This window comes from Oncorhynchus mykiss, chromosome 11, assembly GCF_013265735.2.
Source record: "Oncorhynchus mykiss isolate Arlee chromosome 11, USDA_OmykA_1.1, whole genome shotgun sequence".
Taxonomy (NCBI): domain Eukaryota; kingdom Metazoa; phylum Chordata; class Actinopteri; order Salmoniformes; family Salmonidae; genus Oncorhynchus; species Oncorhynchus mykiss.
The window spans coordinates 2,479,291-2,503,610 of NC_048575.1; the positions used below are offsets into that span (position 1 = coordinate 2,479,291).

Here is a 24,320-nt window from a genome sequence, read left to right on the forward strand (position 1 = left end):
TGGAGAACCTTCCAGAAGGACAACCTTCTCTGCAGCACTCCACCAATCAGGCTTTTATGGTAGAGTGGCCAGATGGAAGCCACTCCTCAGTAAAAGGCACATGACAGCCCACTTGGAGTTTGCCAAAAGGCCCCTAATGGACTCTCAGACCATGAGAAACAATATTCTTTGGTCTGATGAAAACAATATTTAACTCTTTGTCCCGAATGCCAAGCATCACATATCTGAAGGGAACCTGGCACCATCCCTACTGTGAAGCATGGTGGTGGCAGAATCATGCTGTGGTGAGGTTTTTCAACGGCAGGGACTTGGAGACTAATCAGAATTGAGCGAAAAATTAACAGATTGAAGAATGGAGAGATCCTTGATAAAAACCTACTTTTAAGTGCTAAGGACCTCAGCCTGGGGCAAAGTTTCACCTTCCAACAAGACAACGACCCTAAGAACACAGTCCAAGAAATTTAGGAGTGGCTTCGGGACAAGTCTCTCTATGTTCTTGAGTGGGGCAGCCAGAGCCCGGACTTGAACCTGATCGAAATCTATGGAGAGACCTAAAAATAGCTGTTCAGCGACGCTGCCCATCCAACCTGACAGAGCTTGAGAAGATCTGCAATAGAAGAATGGGGTAAACTCCCCAAATGCAGATGTACCAAGCTTGTAGCGTCATATCCAAGAAGACTCGAGGCTGTAATCGCTGCCAAAGGTGTATTTAAAAAAAAAGTTCTACAATTGCAAAAAAAGTATAAAAAACGTTTTTGATTTGTCATTTTGGGGTATTGTGATGTCATTTTGGGGTATTGTGATGTCATTTGGGGGTATTGTGATGTCATTTCGGGTATTGTGATGTCATTTGGGGGTATTGTGATGTCATTTCGGGTATTGTGATGTCATTTGGGGGTATTGTGATGTCATTTCGGGTATTGTGATGTCATTTTGGGGTATTGTGATGTCATTTGGGGGTATTGTGTGTAGATTGATGAGGGAAAAAATAAATTTAATCAATTTTAGAATAAGGGGGTAACAACAGAATGTGTATCAAGTCAAGGGGTCTGAATACTTTCCGAATGCACTCGTTTGGCTTGGTGAAAATCTGTTTTTTGGCCCTAACTCGCTTACCACTTTTTCCATGTGGTTTTCTCCTTCACAGACTTCATGAAATGATGACCTCTTCCTAGATATTTTGTCAAATTATACATCTTGTGTGTGGTTTCCTAGAAACAATGGGTGGCTCAACTACCACTTTGGCTCATTTTACCCCTCTATCCCCTGCTGTAAACCGTTTCCAGGAGTCTCTGTCTTTGAAACTCTCAGCTTTCTGGAGTCTCGGTTTCCTATCTCCAGCTGATGAAAATTACACTCAGGAAAAGTATTTATAGATTTTGGAATTGTACCAATCTGTAAAAACAACTTTAGCATTTTTACAACCTTATTTCACAGAGATTACATTTATTAGACAGTTACTGAGTTCTGTTTTGTGCCAGTGACTGTGTATTGAGCCAAAGAGCCAGACAGAGTCCAGACAGAGTCCAGACAGAGTCTTGTGACAGCCAGATAAATAAAGAGTTGAGATCATGTTTAGATACTGTAAGGCCCCAGTAGCGTAATATCAACCCTGTTCTTCTGTGCTCCTGTCTCTCCCTAAAGACGAAGTTCTTCTGAAGTTTGGAACGGAGAGAGTACGAGTCAGAAACACCGTGTACGACACACTTCCAGTGGTCGTCCATGGAAACGCCAACACCAAAGTGAGTAAGACATTATTCATGTTTGAACATACTGGGAACCATCCACGGTAAAATCCGCTGTTCAGGTGTCTGGGTCCAGATCCATGACCCCAGTTCAAAAACATGTATAATCACTGTTTCAGCCTTGTTGAATTATGTCAGTGTTTCACATTGCTTTATTGTAGTTGGAATGAAAAGATGCAACCCTCCCCAGAGCTGCCTGGAAGGCTGGTGTTCAGGCCAACTTTCTGAGGTTCCTGTCCAAATAGCTGTGCTGAAACATCTCTAGAGTTAGGGATTCTACGTTGGAGGAATAGTTGGGATTCTTTAGAATCTGTGTGGGGGAACTTCACTGGAATCCAGCCAACATTCGGTGTCACTCCCTCCTCGTCTCTACCTCACTCCCTCCCTTCTCTCTCTACCTCCCTCCTTTCCTCCTCATCTCTACCTCCCTCCCTCCCTTCTCTCACTGCATCCCTCCCTCCCTTCTCTCACTACATCGCTCCCTCCCTTCTCTCACTACATCCCTCTTGATCACATCCTCCATCTTCTCTCTCCCTCCACCCCCCTCTCTGCAATTTAACTTCTCCCTCCATCCAACCCTCCCTCTCTCTCTCCCTCCACCCCTCTCTCTGCAATTTAACCTCTCCCTCCCTCCATCCATCTCTCTGTCTGTCCGCCCTCCCTTCTCCCTCTCTCTGTCCACCCCCCTCTCCCTCTCTCCGTACCAGTACTATAACACTGGGTCAGTGAGTCCATAGCAGGATGTCTGGTAAATTCAGAAATCATTCTCCTGGGGATGCACTGAGTCTGGAACCAACAGAACCCAGAACATCTTCTACCCCCAAGCTATAAGACTGCTAAATAGTCTGCGTAGCTATTGGTTAACTATTTACCTATATGCATGGACCCTTTTTGCATTAATTCTTTAGACTCGTCACTTTATCCTACCTATATGTAGATATCTACCTCAATTACCTCGTTCCCCTGCACATTGACTCTGTATTGGTAGCGGCCTGATGAAGTGCCTGGGCAGACCTGTCATCACACAGAACCTTGTAAATGTACCAGCAGGGGCGGCAGGTAGCCTAGTGGTTCGAGTGTAGAGGTGGCAGGTAGCCTAGTGGTTAGAGTGTAGAGGTGGCAGGGTAGCCTCGTGGTTAGAGTGTAGAGGAGGCAGGGTAGCCTAGTGGTTAGAGTGTAGAGGTGGCAGGTAGCCTAGTGGTTAGAGTGTAGAGGAGGCAGGTAGCCTAGTGGTTAGAGTGTAGAGGTGGCAGGTATCCTAGTGGTTAGAGTGTAGAGGTGGCAGGGTAGCCTAGTGGTTAGAGTGTAGAGGAGGCAGGTAGCCTAGTGGTTAGTGTAGAGGTGGCAGGTATCCTAGTGGTTAGAGTGTAGAGGTGGCAGGTAGCCTAGTGGTTAGAGTGTAGAGGCGGCAGGTAGCCTAGTGGTTAGAGCGTTGGACTTGTAACTGAAAGGTTGCTAGATCAAATCACCAACCCGACAAGGTAAAAATCTGTCGTTCTGCCCCTGAAAAAAACTTAACCCACTGTTCCTAGACCAGTTAACCCACTGTTCCTAGACCAGTTAACCCACTGTTCCTAGGCCGTCATTATACTGACTTGCCTAGTTAAATAAAGGTAAAATAAAATAATAAAGTAGCTTTTGAGAACAGTGAGTTATTAAGGTCAGGTTAATGGTTAAAGGCCTAACTTAACGACCTGTCACAAAGTAACCGGCAGGATCAACACAACAGTTGATGTGGATTCACTTGAAATGAAGTCTAGTTTAGTTGCACCTGAATGACATCTGTTGTGTGGTTGTTGTCGTCAGACGAGGTAGAGCGGGGAATCCCTGGCTTACAATGATTAGAAACACACGCTCGTACACACACACACACACACACACACACGCACACGCACACGCACACACACAGAGTTCACCTCCAACAGTTCTATTATGTACCAGAGAATCTGTTGTTGTTTAGCCAAGACATGGATCCCAACACTAGTACTGTCGTCAAAATGCTCCCACGTGTGTGTGTGTGTGTGTTTTGCTATGGGGATATCTATGATTGTATGATGATGAATTGCACTCTGGGGTTCAAACTGCTGTCAGATAGACACTAGTGAGTAGGCTGAATAATATTTAAAGCTATATTCCTCCTCTTCTCCTTCTCTTATTCTCTCCTCTTCTCTTCTCTTCTCTTCTCCTTCTACGCTGAAGCTAAACCTGCCCAGCTGCTAGTGATCTATCTATACAGTATGACCTGCCTAGCAGCTAGTGATCTATCTATACAGTATGACCTGCCCAGCTGCTAGTGATCTATCTATACAGTATGACCTGCCTAGCTGCTAGTGATCTATCTATACAGTATGACCTGCCTAGCTGCTAGTGATCTATCTATACAGTATGACCTGCCTAGCTGCTAGTGATCTATCTATACAGTATGACCTGCCTAGCTGCTAGTGATCTGTCGATACAATATGACCTGCCTAGCTGCTAGTGATCTATCTATACAGTATGACCTGCCTGCCTGATCTGCCTAGCTGCTAGTGATTGACTTCAGAAGGGAGAATAATTACCTCTACTCCTCTCCTGTGACCTGTCTGTGACCTCTCAGTCCAGACTGGCATTCCTACAGACCAATTGTGCACTGCTCAGAGGTAATGCACTGTGTAAGGAACAGAGCGCCATTTTGGATGCCGCCAATTGAACACAGTAAATACTACGCCATACTACCACAGTAAATCACTAGTAAACACAGACGACCACCGAACACCAATGTGGAATATACTGTTATCTTGATACTATATGGAACTTTGCTGCAACAAGGACAAATCAACATGACATGATAATGGGGTTTGTTGAGGATTCATGATCCCATCTATTTGTTCTTTTTTCCCCCAGATGTATTTGAACTATCTAGGAAACTACATCCCCAACGCCTGGAACTACGAGAGAGGCTGTGGCGTCTGTGACCACAACATGGTGGATTTGTCTCAGCTCAAAGTGAGTGAACCACACAAATTCACATTTCCTCATCTTCTCTCCTTCTACTCCTCCTCTTCCTCCTCCTCCCCTTCCTTCTCCTCCTCTTCCCTCCTCTACTCCTCCTCTTCCTCCTCCTCTTCCTTCTCCTCCTCTCCTCTTCTTCTTCATTCTCCTCCCCTCCTCCTCTTCTTCCTTCTCCTCCTACTCCTCTTCCCTTCCCTCCTTTCCTCCTCTCCTCCTCCTCTTTCTCTTCCCTCTCCTTCTCCTCCTCCTTCTCTTCATCCTCTCCTCCTCCTTCTCTTCCCTCTCCTCCTCTCCTCCTCCTCTTCCTCCTCTCCTCTTCTCATTCTCCTCTCCTCCTCTCATTCTCCTCTCCTACAAATATCATTGTAAATACAACCCATATTTATGTTGATTTATTTTCCCTTTTGTTCTTTAGCTATTTGCACATCATTACAACACTGTATGTTGTATACATAATATGACATTTGAAATGTCTTTATTCTTTAGGAACTTCTGTGAGTGTAAAGTTTACTGTAAATGTTGGTTTATTTAAATTTTAATGTCATTAAATTATCTATTTCACTTGCTTTAACAATGTTAACATATGTTTCCCATGCCATTAGAGCCCTTATATTGAATTGATATAAAGAGAGAGAGAGCTAGAGAGAGAGTGATGGAGATGTAGAGAGAAACACAGAGACAGAGAGATACATATAGAGACCTAGAGGGAAAGAAAGAGAGAGATTGAGTGGTGAGATAAGACAGATATCACATGCTTCTCTCTCTCTCTGCCTCTCTCTCTCTGCCTCTCTCTCTCTGACTCCCCCTCTCTCTCTGCCTCTCTCTCTCTGCCTCTCTCTCTCTCTGCCTCTCTCTCTCTGCCTCTCTCTCTCTGCCTCTCTCTCTCTCTGCCTCTCTCTCTCTCTGCCACTCTCTCTCTGCCTCTCTCTCTCTCTGCCTCTCTCTCTCTCTGCCTCTCTCTCTCTCTGCCTCTCTCTCTCTGCCTCTCTCTCTGCCTCTCTCTCTCTGCCTCTCTCTCTCTGCCTCTCTCTCTCTCTGCCTCTCTCTCTCTGCCTCTCTCTCTCTCTGCCTCTCTCTCTCTCTGCCTCTCTCTCTCTATCAATTCAATTCAAGGGGCTTTATTGTTATGGGAAACATGTGTTAACATTGCCAAAGCAAGTGAGGTAGATAATATACAACAGTGAAATAAACAATAAAAATGAACAGTAAACATTACACATACAGAAGTTTCAAAACAGTAAAGACATTACAAATGTCATATTATATATATATATATATACAGTGTTTTAACAATGTACAAATGGTTAAAGTACACAAGGGAAAATAAATAAGCATAAATATGGGTTGTATTTACAGTGGTGTTTGTTCTTCACTGGTTGCCCTTTTCTCATGGCAACAGGTCACAAATCTTGCTGCTGTGATGGCACACTGTGGAATTTCACCCAGTAGATATGGGAGTTTATCAAAATTGGATTTGTTTTCAAATTCTTTGTGGATCTGTGTAATCGGAGGGAAATATGTCTCTCTAATATGGTCATACATTGGGCAGGAGATTAGGAAGTGCAGCTCAGTTTCCACCTCATTTTGTGGCAGTGTGCACATAGCCTGTCTTCTCTTGAGAGCCATGTCTGCCTACGGCGGCCTTTCTCAATAGCAAGGCTATGCTCACTGAGTCTGTACATAGTCAAAGCTTTCCTTAATTTTGGGTCAGTCACAGTGGTCAGGTATTCTGCCGCTGTGTACTCTCTGTTTAGGGCCAAATAGCATTCTAGTTTGCTCTGTTTTTTTGTTAATTCTTTCCAATGTGTCAAGTAATTATCTTTTTGTTTTCTCATGATTTGGTTGGGTCTAATTGTGCTGATGTCCTAGGGCTCTGTAGGGTGTGTTTGTGTTTGTGAACAGAGCCCCAGGACCAGCATGCTTAGGGGACTCTTCTCCAGGTTCATCTCTCTGTAGGTGATGCCGTTGTTATGGAAGGTTTGGGAATTGCTTCCTTTTAGATGGTTGTAGAATTTAACGGCTCTTTTCTGGATTTTGATAATTAGTGGGTATCGGCCTAATTCTGCTCTGCATGCATTATTTGGTGTTCTACGTTGTACACAGAGGATATTTTTTGCAGAATTCTGCATGCAGAGTCTCAATTTGGTGTTTGTCCTATTTTGGTTGGTTGGTGAGCGGACCCCAGACCTCACAACCATAAAGGGCAATGGGTTCTATAACTGATTCAAGTATTTTTAGCCAGATCCTAATTGGTATATTGAATTTTATGTTCCTTTTGATGGCATAGATGGCATCTTGCCTTGTCTCTCAGATCGTTCACAGCTTTGTGGAAGTTACCTGTGGCGCTGATGTTTAGGCCACGGTATGTATCGTTTTTTGTGTGCTCTAGGGCAACAGTGTCTAGATGGAATTTGTATTTGTGGTCCTGGTGACTGGACCTTATTTGGAACACCATTATTTTGGTCTTACTGAGATTTACTGTCAGTGCACAGGTCTGACAGAATCTGTGCATAAGATCTAGGTGCTGCTATAGGCCCTCCTTGGTTGGTGACAGAAGCACCAGATCATCAGCAAACAGCAAACAGCAGACATTTGACTTCGGATTCTAGTAGGGTGAGGCCGGGTGCTGCAGACTTTTCTAGTGCCCGCGCCAATTCGTTGTTATATATGTTGAAGAGGGTGGGGCTTAAGCTGCATCCCTGTCTCACCCCACGACCCTGTGTCAAGAAATGTGTGTGTTTTTTGCCAATTTTAACTGCACACTTGTTGTTTGTGTACATGGATTTTATAATGTCGTATGTTTTACCCCCAACACCACTTTCCATCAATTTGTATAGCAGACCCTCATGCCAAATTGAGTCGAAGGCTTTTTTTTAAATCAACAAAGCATGAGAAGACTTTGCCTTTGTTTTGGTTTGTTTGGTTGTCAAGTAGGGTGTGCAGGGTGAATACATGGTCTGTTGTACGGTAATTTGTTAAAAAGCCAATTTGACATTTGCTCAGTACATTGTTTTCATTGAGGAAATGTAGGAGTCTGCTGTTAATGATAATGCAGAGGATTTTCCCAAAGTTACTGTTGACGCATATTCCACGATAGTTATTGGGGTCAAATTTGTCTCCACTTTTGTGGATTGGGGTGATCAGTCCTTGGTTCCAAATATTGGGGAAGATGCCAGAGCTAAGGATGATGTTAAAGAGTTTTAGTAGCTAGGAAAAACTAGCTACTAGCTACGGTGGCTAGGAAAAACTCCCTAGAAAAAGCAAGAACCTAGGAAGAAACCTAGAGAGGAACCAGGCTCTGAGGGCTGGCCAGTCCTCCTCTGGCTGTGCAGGGTGGAAATTATAAGAGTACATGGCCATTAAGGCCAGTTTGTTCTTCAAGATGTTCAAACGTTCATAAATAACCAGCAGGGTCAAATAATAATCACAGTGGTTGTAGAGGGTGCAACAGGTCAACACCTCAGGAGTAATTGCCAGTTGGCTTTTCATAGCCGAGCATTCAGTGCGGTAGAGAGGGAGAGGGAGGGTCGAAAACAGCAGGTCTGGGACAGGTAGCACGTCCGGTAGCACGTCCGCTGAACAGTTCAGGGTTCCATAGCCGCAGGCAGAACAGTTGAAACTGGAGCAGCAGTACAACCAGGCAGTGTTTGGACGGCCAGGACAGGAAGAGAGAGAGAGAGATCCTCAGCTCCGTCATCTAACATTTTCTACTGCTTGTGTAACAGTCTTCCTTCTGTCCCTCTCCTCCCCACCTACCTGGGCTTGAACCAGGGACCCTTTGCACACATTGACAACAGCCACCCTCGAAGCATCGTTACCCATCGCTCCACAAAAGCCGCGACCATTGCAGAGCAAAGGGAAAAACTACTTCAAGGTCTCAGAGCGAGTGACGTCACTGATTGAAACGCTATTAGCGCGCACCACCGCTAACTAGCTAGCCATTTCACCTTGGTTACACTTGAGCTCCTGTTCCTCTTTATATTTATTTATATTAAATATTATATTTACTTATTTATATATATTATATTTATATTATCTCAACACTATTGTGAAGCTACTGCACCTAATTATAAACAGTACCAGCAATCCAAAATGAGTACCGGAACCTATTTTAGTCCAAGTCTAGCACTGATAAGGAGTAATCAGGTGGGACTATTTTAGGATGCTTCCACTGGATCAGAGCATAACGTTTTTCCCTTTTCACGCTGAGTGGTTATCGAAAAGGGAGAGAGCTGGAAATATTTCTCAAATACATTGAGGAACTATGGTAAATTTTCAATGGATTTTAAAAACAGACTTTGTTTGCTTGCTGTTTTGAGGTGAAGAAAAACATTACTTTGAGAAGCTGCACAGGTCATTAGTGGTGGTGTGTTAAGCCAATCAGAAATACCGTCAGATCCCCAAATGGGCACATTTATATGCCCTACATTTGCGTGCAGTGAGAAATGTTCCGGGTGGGTAACCACGGTAACTTAGCCTGGTGGATACAACGCCTGCTGAGCAGGACCATTAAATAAAGGACTGGTTAGACAGTGACACCCCTTTAAGTGAAGCTCAATGAAAACCCAACAACCATGTCCTGCACCACAGCAGCTCTCTGCTTCCTCTGTCTAGAGTGGCTCTGAGACACTCTTTTAACAGGGACACAGGGCAAACCAACGGCCATTGTTGGGCTGGGAGGGTTACACACAGACACACAGACAGAAATACACACAGACACACAGACAGATACACACAGACACACAGACAGATACACACAGACACACAGACAGATACACACAGACACACAGACAGAGATACACACAGACACACAGACAGAGATACACACAGACAGAGATACACACAGACACAAAGACAGAGATACACACACACACAGACAGAGATACACACAGACAGACAGACAGAGACAACCGACAGAGACACACACAGACAGAGGCACACAGACAGAGACACACACAGACAGAGACACACACAGACAGAGACACACACAGACAGAGACACACACAGACAGAGACACACACAGACACACACAGACACACACAGATACACACAGACACACACACAGAGATACACACAGACACACAGACAGAGATACACACAGACAGAAATACACACAGACACACAGACAGAGATACACAGACACACAGAGAGAAACAGACACACACAGAGAGAGACACACAGACATTTCTTGTTGATGTACTCTACTTGAGTGGGTGATCTTCCTGTCTGTTTTTGCATCCCTCGGGCTTGTGCGGTGGAGGAGATCTTGGTAGGCTATACTCAGCCTTGTCTCAGGGTAGTAAGTTGGTGGTCTGTTGATAGCCCTCTAGGGGTGTGAGGGCTGTACTTTGATAAAGTGGGTGGGGTTACCGAGGGTATCGTCGGACGGGGCCACAGTGGCCCCCCCCCCCCCTTTCAGCCTCCAGTATCTATTCTGTAATATCTCTCACTCTTTCTCCCTCTCTCTATCTCTGTCTCCCTCTCAGGGCCTGAGCCCTAGGACCATGCCTCAGGACTACCTGGCCGTTCTCTGCTGATGTAAAGCACTGCTTCTTGTCCCTTGCACAAATAGCCTACAACTGTGTCTGTCCCGAGCTCACTGGCGCAGGAAACTGAGGGCCCTGTGCCACTTGGGAGCCCCAATATTTATGAAGACGTTATTATAAATTAAATGAAACTGTTTCATGAAAATGTACGTATGAAAACCATAACTGGCATGCAGATCGAATGAAATTGTAAGATAAATTGACATTCCACATGAGAAAGGTTTCTGACTCACGTATAGCCTATTACCTGCACATCTTGTCATGATGTGTGTTTTGTCCTATATATATATTTTTTTTTAATCCCAGCCCCTGTCCCCACAGGAGGCCTTTTGCTAGGCCGTCATTGTAAATAAGAATTTGTTCTTACCGTAACTGACTTGCAGAGTTAACTAAAGGTTAAATATTAAAATGTAAATTTATATAAAAAAATGACTGGCAACTTCAGGAGAGTAATGACAGAATCTGCGAAAGCCAGCAAGTGGGAAGAGAATGGTTATCTAGATCTCTGGCGCCCTCTCAAGGAATTTGTCTTATTTCATCAAACTATAAGCTTAAAGCATCAGACAAGATCAATGCATATAGTTGATTTTATTAAAACACATAGCTTGTCTAGATATGGAAAAATACACATCCCAAAATTTTGAAAGAACAGATGACTTTAGGTCAACAAATATTTTTTTAACTGTCAGGGACAGCCCTAGTCTTTATAGACTTATCAGTGACAGGAATAAGAACTGTCTTTATAGACATATCAGTGACAGGAGTAAGAACTGTCTGTCTCTATAGACATATCAGTGACAGGAGTAACTGTCTTTATAGACATATCAGTGACAGGAGTAACTGTCTCTATAGACATATCAGAGACAGGAGTAACTGTCTCTATAGACATATCAGTGACAGGAGTAACTGTCTTTATAGACATATCAGTGACAGGAGTAACTGTCTCTATAGACATATCAGAGACAGGAGTAACTGTCTTTATAGACATATCAGAGACAAGAGTAACTGTCTCTATAGACATATCAGTGACAGGAGTAAGAACTCTGTAACAGTAACTGTCTACTTCGTTGTCTGTCTGTCCATCTCTCCTCCCCTCTTTCGCTCCATGTTTCACTTCATTCAGGGATATAAACATAGACATGGGGAATGGTTAGAAGCTTGGATGGTAAACAGAATACATCATCAAGCACATGTGGATCTGAACAGCCCGCAACGCTGCTGTCTCCAGAGAGTCTCTATTCCTCTGCAGAGACTTTACTGTGTGACTATGAATGGATGTGTTCACGGTCTATGTAACTGTGTCTGGAGCTAACTCAATACAAACCAACCCAGCTGTATGAAAGACATCTTTGGTAGAATCTCTAGAAGACGTCTTCAATGAACCATCCGCTACCATACTACCATTGAATATGATGAATGGACAAATCCTCAGAAATCCTGCTTGATAATGCGCAGGGTATTGGAAGCTGAGGGCAAGCGGCAATATTTCACACTGCTGTGCTATTCAGAGGTATATTTACTGGACCATACTGTAGGTTGGATGGTTCAGAGGTATATTTACTGGACCATACTGTAGGTTGGATGGTTCAGAGGTATATTTACTGGACCATACTGTAGGTTGGATGGTTCAGAGGTATATTTACTGGACCGTACTGTAGGTTGAATGGTTCAGAGGTATATTTACTGGACCATACTGTAGGTTGGATGGTTCAGAGAGGTATATTTACTGGACCATACTGTAGGTTGCATGGTTCAGAGGTATATTTACTGGACCATACTGTAGGTTGGATGGTTCAGAGGTATATTTACTGGACCATACTGTAGGTTGCATGGTTCAGAGGTATATTTACTGGACCATATTGTAGGTTGGATGGTTCAGAGGTATATTTACTGGACCATACTGTAGGTTGGGTGGTTCAGAGGTATATTTACTGGACCATACTGTAGGTTGGATGGTTCAGAGGTATATTTACTGGACCATACTGTAGGTTGGGTGGTTCAGAGGTATATTTACTGGACCATACTGTAGGTTGAATGGTTCAGAGGTATATTTACTGGACCGTACTGTAGGTTGGATGGTTCAGAGGTATATTTACTGGACCATACTGTAGGTTGGATGGTTCAGAGGTGTATTTACTGGACCATACTGTAGGATGGATGGTTCAGAGGTATATTTACTGGACCATACTGTAGGATGGATGGTTCAGAGGTATCTTTACTGGACCATACTGTAGGATGGATGGTTCAGAGGTATATTTACTGGACCATACTGTAGGTTGAATGGTTCAGAGGTATATTTACTGGACCATACTGTAGGATGGATGGTTCAGAGGTATATTTACTGGACCATACTGTAGGTTGGATGGTTCAGAGAAAGACTTACTGGACTCTGCGACCTGTGTGGAGGTCAGAGGGTTCCAATTTCCCAACAGTTTCAACAGAGCGGTTCAAGAACATTGTCCCCGCTTTGTCCTATGAGTGAGTGATAGAGCTGGAGAGAGAGAGATGCCCTGGCCGTGTGTGAGGGATAGGGGGTAAGCTCAGGTCACTGCATGCCCTGTCCCAGCCAGGCCTCCTTGCTATGTTTACTGCGGTTTTGGGACAGGGCCTAGGTCTTAGCGGCACAAAGACACGTTGTTGTTACTGACTCTCTAACCTTTGAAGGCTTGTCTCTGTAGGCGGAGCTCTTGTCCTGCCTTCTCCGAGACTCTGCAGCATCCTTCCTTCCCTCTCTTTCTTTGAAGGAGAGAGCAGGTGGACGACGTGTCCCCTCTCTCTCTGATCAGTCTCACCGGAGGAAAAGAAGGAGAGAGCAGGGACCGTGAGAGGCGGTTGGGAAACATCGTTTTGAACGGTCGGTCGTCCAACCTGGAATTCCAAGTCGGAAACTCGGGCGTCTTTCTAGACCTCCGACCTTTCGACCTGAAGATCACTGACCTCGTGATTTGACCTCGTTGACCTTCAGGTGCAGAAAAGAAGGAGAGAGCAGGTGGACGACGTGTCCCCTCTCTCTCTGATCAGTCTCACCGGAGGAAAAGAAGGAGAGAGCAGGTGGACGACATCCACCTGCTCTCTCCTTCTTTTCCTCCGGTGAGACTGATCGGAGAGAGAGGGGACACGGTCTTCCACCTGATGGCGAAACTCGAGTCGCACCACATCTGCGTCATGCACAAACTCATGTTGTTCCTGTGACCAGAGAAAGTGAAATATTCCTTAATATTAAAATGGACAGGACGAGCTGCTAATAATGATAAAACGCAGGGCTGTCGATACATGGCTACTGACTCACTGCAGCTGCAGCCCGAGGGGAAGTACGGAGAAGAGCGTTTTGTAATAGTGTTGAATAAAAACAGTGACAGAGCTGAATATAAACTGAACTCAGTCATATAACCAGCAGCTCTTTGCTGGATTCGTTGACAGTCTCTCTGTGGTCATGGTTTTAAAAAACATTCAATCTGACGTAGGCTAGTAGCCTATTAAACTTGGCTGTGTTCGGGGTCATGGAAGCTCTGTAGCCACGGTGATTTGAGCTATCTGATTGGAAGCTCTGTAGCCACGGTGATTTGAGCTATCTGATTGGAAGCTCTGTAGCCACGGTGATTTGAGCTATCCGATTGAAAGCTCTGTAGCCACGGTGATTTGAGCTATCCGATTGGGCAGACCCGTAGGTGCACTCGATTTAGTCAGATTTGCCGGTCCGCCGTGTAGGTGACTCATGGGAAGACTTTACCCGGTGCTCAGGACTTTTGAATCAAGTGCACCTTCCAGCACCAGCTCAACAATATTTGTTTTAAAAGGAGCGCAAGCCTTTATCGTTCGTTGGCTTTTCTACAGAAATATTTGGTGATCAACTAGGAATTATTTATTTGACTTTTTTTTAAAACTTGTATTTAACCAGGTAGGCCAGTTGAGAACAAGTTCCCACTTACAGCTGTGACCTGGCCAAGATAAAGCAAAGCAGTGCGACAAAAACAACAACACAGAGATATACATAAACAAATGTACAGTCAGTAACACAGTAGAATAATCTGTATACAGTGTGTGCAAATGGCGTGAGGAGGTAAGGCAATAAATAGGCCAATAGTGGCAAAGTAATTACAATTTAGCAGCTTAACACTGGAGTGAAAGATGAGCAGATGATGAATGTGCAAGTAGAAGTACTGGGGTGCAAAAGAGCAAAATAAATAAATACAGTATTGGGATGCGGTAGATAGATGGGCTGTTTACAGATGGGCTTTGTACATGTGCAGTGATCTGTGAGCTGCTCTGACAGCTGGTGCTTGAAGTTAATGAGGGAGATAAGAGTCTCCAGCTTCAGTGATTTTTGCAGTTCGTTCCAGTCATTGGCAGCAGAAAACTCGAAGGACAGAGGAGGTGTTGGTTTTGGGGATGACCAGTGAGATATACCTGCTGGAGCGCGTGCTACGGGTGGGTGTTGTTATGGTGACCAGTGAGATATACAAGCTGGAGCGCGTGCTACGGGTGGGTGTTGTTATGGTGACCAGTGAGTTGAGATAAGGTTGGAGCTTTACCTAGCAACGACTTATAGATGTCCTGCAGCCAGTGGGTCTGGCGATGAATATGTAGCGAGGGCCAGCCGACTAGAGCATACAGGTCGCAGTGGTGGGTGGTATATGGGGCTTTGGTGACAAAACGGATGGCACTGTGACAGACTGCAACCAGTCGATCGCGACCACTGCTCTACAGACTACCAGTAACAATTCAACTAATTATCTACTAACCCTAACCTTAACCCTTATCCTAACCCTAGCTGTAACCCTTTACCCTAGCCCTAGCTCTAACCCTAACCTTAACCTCAACCCTTATCCTAACCCTAGCTGTATCCCTAACCTCAACCCTTATCCTAACCCTAACCTCAACCCTTATCCTAACCTCAACCTTTACCCCAGGGATCATCAACTAGATTCAGCTTCGGCCAATGTTTTCTTGAGCGGATGGACGGGTGGCTGGAACATGATTACTAATCATTTGGAGACCGCAAATGAACCCCAAGAAGCTCAAACCGATATCATTTTTTGACTAAAACCTAATAATTTCAAACCTTGATTACATTTGTATGCGATCACGTGTCTCTCTATTGTACGTGGGAATACTTTGGAACAGATTTCTTCAATTAAAATCACTAGGAGCTGATTTATTGTGTTTTCAGTCTTTTATGTTCTTCAATGAAAATGTAAAAATAAAAAAATGTACTTTTCTTTCCTCTGAAAACTTGGGGGGTGGTCAAATTCATCATGTTGGGGAACCCTACCTTAACCTTAACCCTTACTCTAACCTTAACCCTTACTCTAACCTTAACCCTTACTCTAACTTTAACCTTACCTTAACCTTAACCCTACCTTAACCTTAACCCTACCTTAACTTTAACCCTTACTCTAACCTTAACCCTTATTCTAACCTTAACCCTTACTCTAACCTTAACCCTTACTCTAACCTTAACCCTACCTTAACCTTAACCCTACCTTAACCTTAACCCTTACTCTAACCTTAACCTTAACCCTTACTCTAACCTTAACCCTTACTCTAACCTTAACCCTACCTTAACCTTAACCCTACCTTAACCTTAACCCTTACTCTAACCTTAACCCTTACTCTAACCTTAACCCTACCTTAACCTTAACCCTACCTTAACCTTAACCCTTACTCTAACCTTAACCCTTACTCTAACCTTAACCCTTACTCTAACCTTAACCCTTACTCTAACCTTAACCCTTACTCTAACCTTAACCCTACCTTAACCTTAACCCTACCTTAACCTTGAAAATGAAAATGTAAAAATAAAAAAATGTACTTTTCTTTCCTCTGAAAACTTGGGGGGTGGTCAAATTCATCATGTTGGGGAACCCTACCTTAACCTTAACCCTTACTCTAACCTTAACCCTTACTCTAACCTTAACCCTTACTCTAACTTTAACCTTACCTTAACCTTAACCCTACCTTAACCTTAACCCTACCTTAACTTTAACCCTTACTCTAACCTTAACCCTTATTCTAACCTTAACCCTTACTCTAACCTTAACCCTTACTCTAACCTTAACCCTACCTTAACCTTAACCCTACCTTAACCTTAACCCTTACTCTAACCTTAACCTTAACCCTTACTCTAACCTTAACCCTTACTCTAACCTTAACCCTACCTTAACCTTAACCCTACCTTAACCTTAACCCTTACTCTAACCTTAACCCTTACTCTAACCTTAACCCTACCTTAACCTTAACCCTACCTTAACCTTAACCCTTACTCTAACCTTAACCCTTACTCTAACCTTAACCCTTACTCTAACCTTAACCCTTACTCTAACCTTAACCCTTACTCTAACCTTAACCCTACCTTAACCTTAACCCTACCTTAACCTTAACCCTTACTCTAACCTTAACCCTTACTCTAACCTTAACCCTTACTCTAACCTTAACCCTTACTCTAACCTTAACCCTACCTTAACCTTAACCGTAATCTCAACAAGCAGTTGCTTATCAACAGATTTCCATTACTGCAATGTGTCTGTGTGTTGTTTATTAACAGTATGTCTTGTATCAACAGGAGTATCCCACTGTGATGGTTGGAGTGTTCATCGAACAGCCCACTCCTTTCCTCTCTCAATTCTTCCAGAGACTCGCGACCCTCGACTACCCCAAACATAAACTTAACGTCTTCGTTCATAACAACGTGAGTATGGAGTATCTGCAGCTGGGCCTTGGCTCTTGGTCGACTCAGTATGGCAGAGTGCAAGACACAGCTTCCGATCCATCAACCATGTCCTCTTCTCTCTCTCAGCTCTCTGTAATTTAACTGTAATATTAGAAATAATGATCTGTCTCTGTCTCTCTGTCTGTCTCTGCAGGAGGTTTACCATGAGAGACACATCCAGAAGTTTTGGGAGGAAAATAAAGAGGTGTTCAACAGCTTCAAGGTTGTGGGTCCGGAGGAGAACTTGAGCCAAGGAGAGGCCAGGAATATGGGCATGTACGTACGCTACCCGACCTGTGTGTATTTTTGATTCTTCTAGTTGTGTGTGTCTCCGTCTCTCAAACCTTAAACCTAAATCTCTCGTCCCCTAAACCTTCCCCCCCATCCTCACCTCAGAGAGACTAGGGCCCCTAAATCTTCCCCCCATCCTCACCTCAGAGAGACGAGGGCCCCTAAATCTTCCCCCAATCCTCACCTCAGAGAGACTAGGGTCCCTAAACCTTCCCCCCATCCTCAGAGAGACTAGGGCCCCTAAACCTTCCCCCCTCACCTCAGAAGGAACTGTCTAGCTTAGCCTGTTCCCAGATCTGTATGAACTAGCTACGTGACAAGGAACATAGGAGAAGGCAAGACAGCACGAACAGATCTGACCCCAGGCTACGTTAGACAACACAAACAGATATGGTACCAGGCTAGGTTAGACAGCACAAGCAGATCTGGTTCCAGGCTAGGTTAGACAACACAAACAGATCTGACCCCAGGCTAGGTTAGACAACACAAACAGACCTGACCCCAGGCTAGGTTAGACAACACAAACAGATCTGGTACCAGGCTAGGTTAGACAACGCAAGCAGATCTAGCAACAGGCTAGGTTAGACAACACAAACAGATCTGGTACCAGGCTAGGTTAGACAACACAAACAGATCTAGCAACAGGCTAGGTTAGACAACACAAACAGATCTGACCCCAGGCTAGGTTAGACAACACAAACAGATCTGGTACCAGGCTAGGTTAGACAACACAAACAGATCTGGTACCAGGCTAGGTTAGACAACACAAGCAGATGTAGCACCAGGCTAGGTTAGACAACACAAACAGATCTGACCCCAGGCTAGGTTAGACAACACAAACAGGTCTGGTACCAGGCTAGGTTAGACAGCACAAACAGATCTGACCCCAGGCTAGGTTAGACAACACAAACAGATCTGGTACCAGGCTACATTAGACAGCACACGCAGATCTGGTACCAGGCTAGGTTAGACAGCACAAACAGATCTGACCCCAGGCTAGGTTAGACAATATAAACAGATCTGACCCCAGGCTAGGGTAGACAACACAAACAGATCTGACCCCAGGCTAGGTTAGACAACACAAACAGATCTGACCCCAGGCTAGGTTAGACAATATAAACAGATCTGACCCCAGGCTAGGGTAGACAACACAAACATATCTGGTACCAGGCTAGGTTAGACAACACAAACAGATCTGGTACCAGGCTAGGTTAGACAGCACAAACAGATCTGGTACCAGGCTAGGTTAGACAGCACAAACAGATCTGGTACCAGGCTAGGTTAGACAGCACAAACAGATCTAGCACCAGGCTAGGTTAGACAGCACAAACAGATCTGGTACCAGGCTAGGTTAGACAACACAAACAGATCTGACCCCAGGCTCTCAATGAACTCATTGAACTATCACAAAGAGAGCATGCCAATGTTTTAGGTCACTAGACAGGACAAGACAGAGTAGGACGGGACGGCATGGTGCATGACAGGACAGGACAGGACAGTTCAATTCAGGATGCCCCCCCCCCCCCCCCCCCCATTATTCACAATCCTCTCTAAGGGTTATCAGTGGTCTGTAATCTTCAAATGAAAATACAGTACATATACCTCAATTACACCCTTCATTGAGAACTGAATCTCTGTAGTAGGGAATTAGTAGTGTAAATTAGTAGTGTAAATTAGTAAGTAAATTAGGATCTAATCATTGGAAACTTGCAAAGTACAGCAGGACATATTGTAAAGTGTATGTTTGGTATCTAATCTCCCTATCATTACGATGTCCGTTGTAATTGATCAGCTGTAATTAATATCCCAATCATTGATTGGTTCCTCTTGTACCTGTCTGGTGGGAAGGGAGTGGGTCCATATGGGTCCATATGTGAGGACTAAATCTATTTTAAGACTTTACGTGCTCGGTAGCTCATCAGCCCATCGTTTATAATTATATTATAATGAATCAATGATTGATCAGACTCATTTCCTCCATGTGTATAACCAAGGGGGCTGTGTCGTAAGGACCCAGGCTGCGACTACTACCTCAGTATGGACGCTGACGTGATGCTCACCAACAGACAGACCCTGAAGATCCTCATCGAGCAGAACAGGTGTGTTGTTGTGTTTCTGTCTCAGGCTGTTTGAAGGGGAACAGGTGTGTTGTTGTATTTCTGTCTCAGGCTGTTTGAACAGGAACAGGTGTGTTGTTGTATTTCTGTCTCAGGCTGTTTGAAGGGGAACAGGTGTGTTGTTGTATTTCTGTCTCAGGCTGTTTGAACAGGAACAGGTGTGTTGTTGTATTTCTGTCTCAGGCTGTTTGATCGGGAACAGGTGTGTTGTTGTATTTCTGTCTCAGGCTGTTTGAAGGGGAACAGGTGTGTTGTATTTCTGTCTCAGGCTGTTTGATCAGGAACAGGTGTGTTGTTGTATTTCTGTCTCAGGCTGTTTGAAGGGGAACAGGTGTGTTGTTGTATTTCTGTCTCAGGCTGTTTGAAGGGGAACAGGTGTGTTGTTGTATTTCTGTCTCAGGCTGTTTGAAGGGGAACAGGTGTGTTGTTGTATTTCTGTCTCAGGCTGTTTGAACAGGAACAGGTGTGTTGTTGTATTTCTGTCTCAGGCTGTTTGATCGGGAACAGGTGTGTTGTTGTATTTCTGTCTCAGGCTGTTTGAAGGGGAACAGGTGTGTTGTTGTATTTCTGTCTCAGGCTGTTTGAAGGGGAACAGGTGTGTTGTATTTCTGTCTCAGGCTGTTTGAACAGGAACAGGTGTGTTGTTGTATTTCTGTCTCAGGCTGTTTGATCGGGAACAGGTGTGTTGTTGTATTTCTGTCTCAGGCTGTTTGAAGGGGAACAGGTGTGTTGTATTTCTGTCTCAGGCTGTTTGATCAGGAACAGGTGTGTTGTTGTATTTCTGTCTCAGGCTGTTTGAAGGGGAACAGGTGTGTTGTTGTATTTCTGTCTCAGGCTGTTTGAAGGGGAACAGGTGTGTTGTTGTATTTCTGTCTCAGGCTGTTTGAAGGGGAACAGGTGTGTTGTTGTATTTCTGTCTCAGGCTGTTTGATCAGGAACAGGTGTGTTGTTGTATTTCTGTCTCAGGCTGTTTGAAGGGGAACAGGTGTGTTGTTGTATTTCTGTCTCAGGCTGTTTGAAGGGGAACAGGTGTGTTGTATTTCTGTCTCAGGCTGTTTGATCGGGAACAGGTGTGTTGTTGTATTTCTGTCTCAGGCTGTTTGAAGGGGAACAGGTGTGTTGTTGTATTTCTGTCTCAGGCTGTTTGATCAGGAACAGGTGTGTTGTTGTATTTCTGTCTCAGGCTGTTTGAACAGGAACAGGTGTGTTGTTGTATTTCTGTCTCAGGCTGTTTGAACAGGAACAGGTGTGTTGTTGTATTTCTGTCTCAGGCTGTTTGATCAGGAACAGGTGTGTTGTTGTATTTCTGTCTCAGGCTGTTTGAAGGGGAACAGGTGTGTTGTGTTTCTGTCTCAGGCTGTTTGATCAGGAACAGGTGTGTTGTTGTATTTCTGTCTCAGGCTGTTTGAAGGGGAACAGGTGTGTTGTTGTATTTCTGTCTCAGGCTGTTTGATCAGGAACAGGTGTGTTGTTGTATTTCTGTCTCAGGCTGTTTGAACAGGAACAGGTGTGTTGTTGTATTTCTGTCTCAGGCTGTTTGAAGGGGAACAGGTGTGTTGTTGTATTTCTGTCTCAGGCTGTTTGATCAGGAACAGGTGTGTTGTTGTATTTCTGTCTCAGGCTGTTTGATCAGGAACAGGTGTGTTGTATTTCTGTCTCAGGCTGTTTGAAGGGGAACAGGTGTGTTGTTGTATTTCTGTCTCAGGCTTTTTGATCAGGAACAGGTGTGTTGTTGTATTTCTGTCTCAGGCTGTTTGATCAGGAACAGGTGTGTTGTATTTCTGTCTCAGGCTGTTTGAAGGGGAACAGGTGTGTTGTTGTATTTCTGTCTCAGGCTGTTTGATCAGGAACAGGTGTGTTGTTGTATTTCTGTCTCAGGCTGTTTGAACAGGAACAGGTGTGTTGTTGTATTTCTGTCTCAGGCTGTTTGATCAGGAACAGGTGTGTTGTTGTGTTTCTGTCTCAGGCTGTTTGAAGGGGAACAGGTGTGTTGTATTTCTGTCTCAGGCTGTTTGAAGGGGAACAGGTGTGTTGTTGTATTTCTGTCTCAGGCTGTTTGAAGGGGAACAGGTGTGTTGTTGTATTTCTGTCTCAGGCTGTTTGATCAGGAACAGGTGTGTTGTTGTATTTCTGTCTCAGGCTGTTTGATCAGGAACAGGTGTGTTGTTGTATTTCTGTCTCAGGCTGTTTGATCAGGAACAGGTGTGTTGTTGTATTTCTGTCTCAGGCTGTTTGATCAGGAACAGGTGTGTTGTTGTATTTCTGTCTCAGGCTGTTTGAAGGGGAACAGGTGTGTTGTTGTATTTCTGTCTCAGGTTGTTTGATCAGGAACAGGTGTGTTGTATTTCTGTCTCAGGCTGTTTGAACAGGAACAGGTGTGTTGTTGTATTTCTGTCTCAGGCTGTTTGATCAGGAACAGGTGTGTTGTATTTCTGTCTCAGGCTGTTTGAAGGGGAACAGGTGTGTTGTATTTCTGTCTCAGGCTGTTTGAAGGGGAACAGGTGTGTTGTTGTATTTCTGTCTCAGGCTGTTTGAAGGGGAACAGGTGTGTTGTTGTATTTCTGTCTCAGGCTGTTTGATCAGGAACAGGTGTGTTGTATTTCTGTCTCAGGCTGTTTGAAGGGGAACAGGTGTGTTGTTGTATTTCTGTCTCAGGCTGTTTGATCAGGAACAGGTGTGTTGTTGTATTTCTGTCTCAGGCTGTTTGATCAGGAACAGGTGTGTTGTATTTCTGTCTCAGGCTGTTTGAAGGGGAACAGGTGTGTTGTTGTGTTTCTGTCTCAGGCTGTTTGATCAGGAACAGGTGTGTTGTTGTATTTCTGTCTCAGGCTGTTTGATCAGGAACAGGTGTGTTGTTGTATTTCTGTCTCAGGCTGTTTGAACAGGAACAGGTGTGTTGTTGTATTTCTGTCTCAGGCTGTTTGAAGGGGAACAGGTGTGTTGTTGTATTTCTGTCTCAGGCTGTTTGATCAGGAACAGGTGTGTTGTTGTATTTCTGTCTCAGGCTGTTTGATCAGGAACAGGTGTGTTGTTGTATTTCTGTCTCAGGCTGTTTGATCAGGAACAGGTGTGTTGTTGTATTTCTGTCTCAGGCTGTTTGATCAGGAACAGGTGTGTTGTTGTATTTCTGTCTCAGGCTGTTTGATCGGGAACAGGTGTGTTGTATTTCTGTCTCAGGCTGTTTGATCAGGAACAGGTGTGTTGTATTTCTGTCTCAGGCTGTTTGAAGGGGAACAGGTGTGTTGTTGTATTTCTGTCTCAGGCTGTTTGAACAGGAACAGGTGTGTTGTTGTATTTCTGTCTCAGGCTGTTTGATCAGGAACAGGTGTGTTGTATTTCTGTCTCAGGCTGTTTGAAGGGGAACAGGTGTGTTGTTGTATTTCTGTCTCAGGCTGTTTGAACAGGAACAGGTGTGTTGTTGTATTTCTGTCTCAGGCTGTTTGATCAGGAACAGGTGTGTTGTTGTATTTCTGTCTCAGGCTGTTTGAAGGGGAACAGGTGTGTTGTTGTATTTCTGTCTCAGGCTGTTTGAAAGGGAACAGGTGTGTTGTTGTGATGTTGCTGTGGTCGTTACTATACAGAGGGATCGTCATAGGGACAGGAATCTGAATGATCTCAAACATTAAATGTTTATGTACGTTGCATGGGTAATATAGAACAGGGTGATAGATTATATTACTGCTGCAGACTGTTGAAGGTTCTATTACTGTTGAAGAATATATTACTGATGAAGGTTATATTACTGATGAAGGTTATATTACTGATGAAGATTAAGTTACTGATGAAGGTTATATTACTGTTTAAGAATATATTACTGATGAAGGTTATATTACTGTTGAAGGTTATGTTACTGATGAAGGTTAAGTTACTGATGAAGGTTATATTACTGCTGAAGGTTATATTACTGATGAAGTTTATATTACTGATGAAGGTTATATTACTGATGAAGATTATATTACTGCTGAAGGTTATATTACTGATGAAGGTTATATTACTGATGAAGGTTATATTACTGTTGAAGGTTAAATTACTGATGAAGATTATATTACTGCTGAAGGTTATATTACTGATGAAGGTTAAGTTACTGATGAATGTTATATTACTGCTGAAGGTTATATTACTGATGAAGGTTATATTACTGCTGCAGACAGGTAAGGTTATATTACTGCTGAAGGTTATGTTACTGATGAAGGTTATATTACTGATGAAGGTTATATTACTGATGAAGGTTATATTACTGATGAAGGTTCTGTTGCTGATGAAGGTTATATTACTGTTGAAGGTTATATTACTGATGAAGGTTATATTACTGCTGAAGTTTATGTTACTGATGAAGGTTATATTACTGATGAAGGTTATATTACTGATGAAGGTTATATTACTGCTGCAGACCGGTAAGGTTATATTACTGCTGAAGGTTATGTTACTGATGAAGGTTATATTACTGATGAAGGTTATATTACTGATGAAGGTTATATTACTGATGAAGGTTATATTACTGTTGAAGGTTATATTTCTGATGAAGGTTATATTACTGCTGAAGGTTATATTACTGTTGAAGGTTATATAACTGCTGAAGGTTATATTACTGATGAAGGTTATATTACTGTTGAAGGTTATATTACTGATGAAGGTTATGTTACTGATGAAGGTTATATTTCTGCTGAAGGTTATATTACTGCTGAAGGTTATATTACCGCTGAAGGTTATGTTACTGATGAAGGTTATACTACTGTTGAAGGTTATATTACTGATGAAGGTTATATTACTGCTGAAGGTTATATTACTGATGAAGGTTATATTACTGTTGAAGGTTATATTACTGATGAAGGTTATATTACTGATGAAGGTTATATTACTGTTGAAGGTTATATTACTGATGAAGGTTATATTACCGATGAAGGTTATATTACTAATGAAG

The 24,320-nt window shown here is 43.6% G+C and overlaps 1 protein-coding gene across 3 annotated transcripts in view; it reads left to right on the forward strand.

Annotated features, from left to right (window-relative positions):
• Positions 1–24,320, forward strand: part of plod2 (procollagen-lysine, 2-oxoglutarate 5-dioxygenase 2) — a 111,636-nt gene that overhangs the window by 59,952 nt on the left and 27,364 nt on the right. For all 3 annotated transcript variants that reach the window (XM_036934660.1, XM_036934659.1, XM_036934661.1), the window contains exons 7-11: positions 1,645–1,742; positions 4,629–4,730; positions 16,845–16,970; positions 17,146–17,267; positions 19,277–19,381. In XM_036934660.1, coding sequence (XP_036790555.1) covers positions 1,645–1,742; positions 4,629–4,730; positions 16,845–16,970; positions 17,146–17,267; positions 19,277–19,381 — 553 coding nt within the window. The remainder of the gene's footprint in view (positions 1–1,644; positions 1,743–4,628; positions 4,731–16,844; positions 16,971–17,145; positions 17,268–19,276; positions 19,382–24,320) is intronic.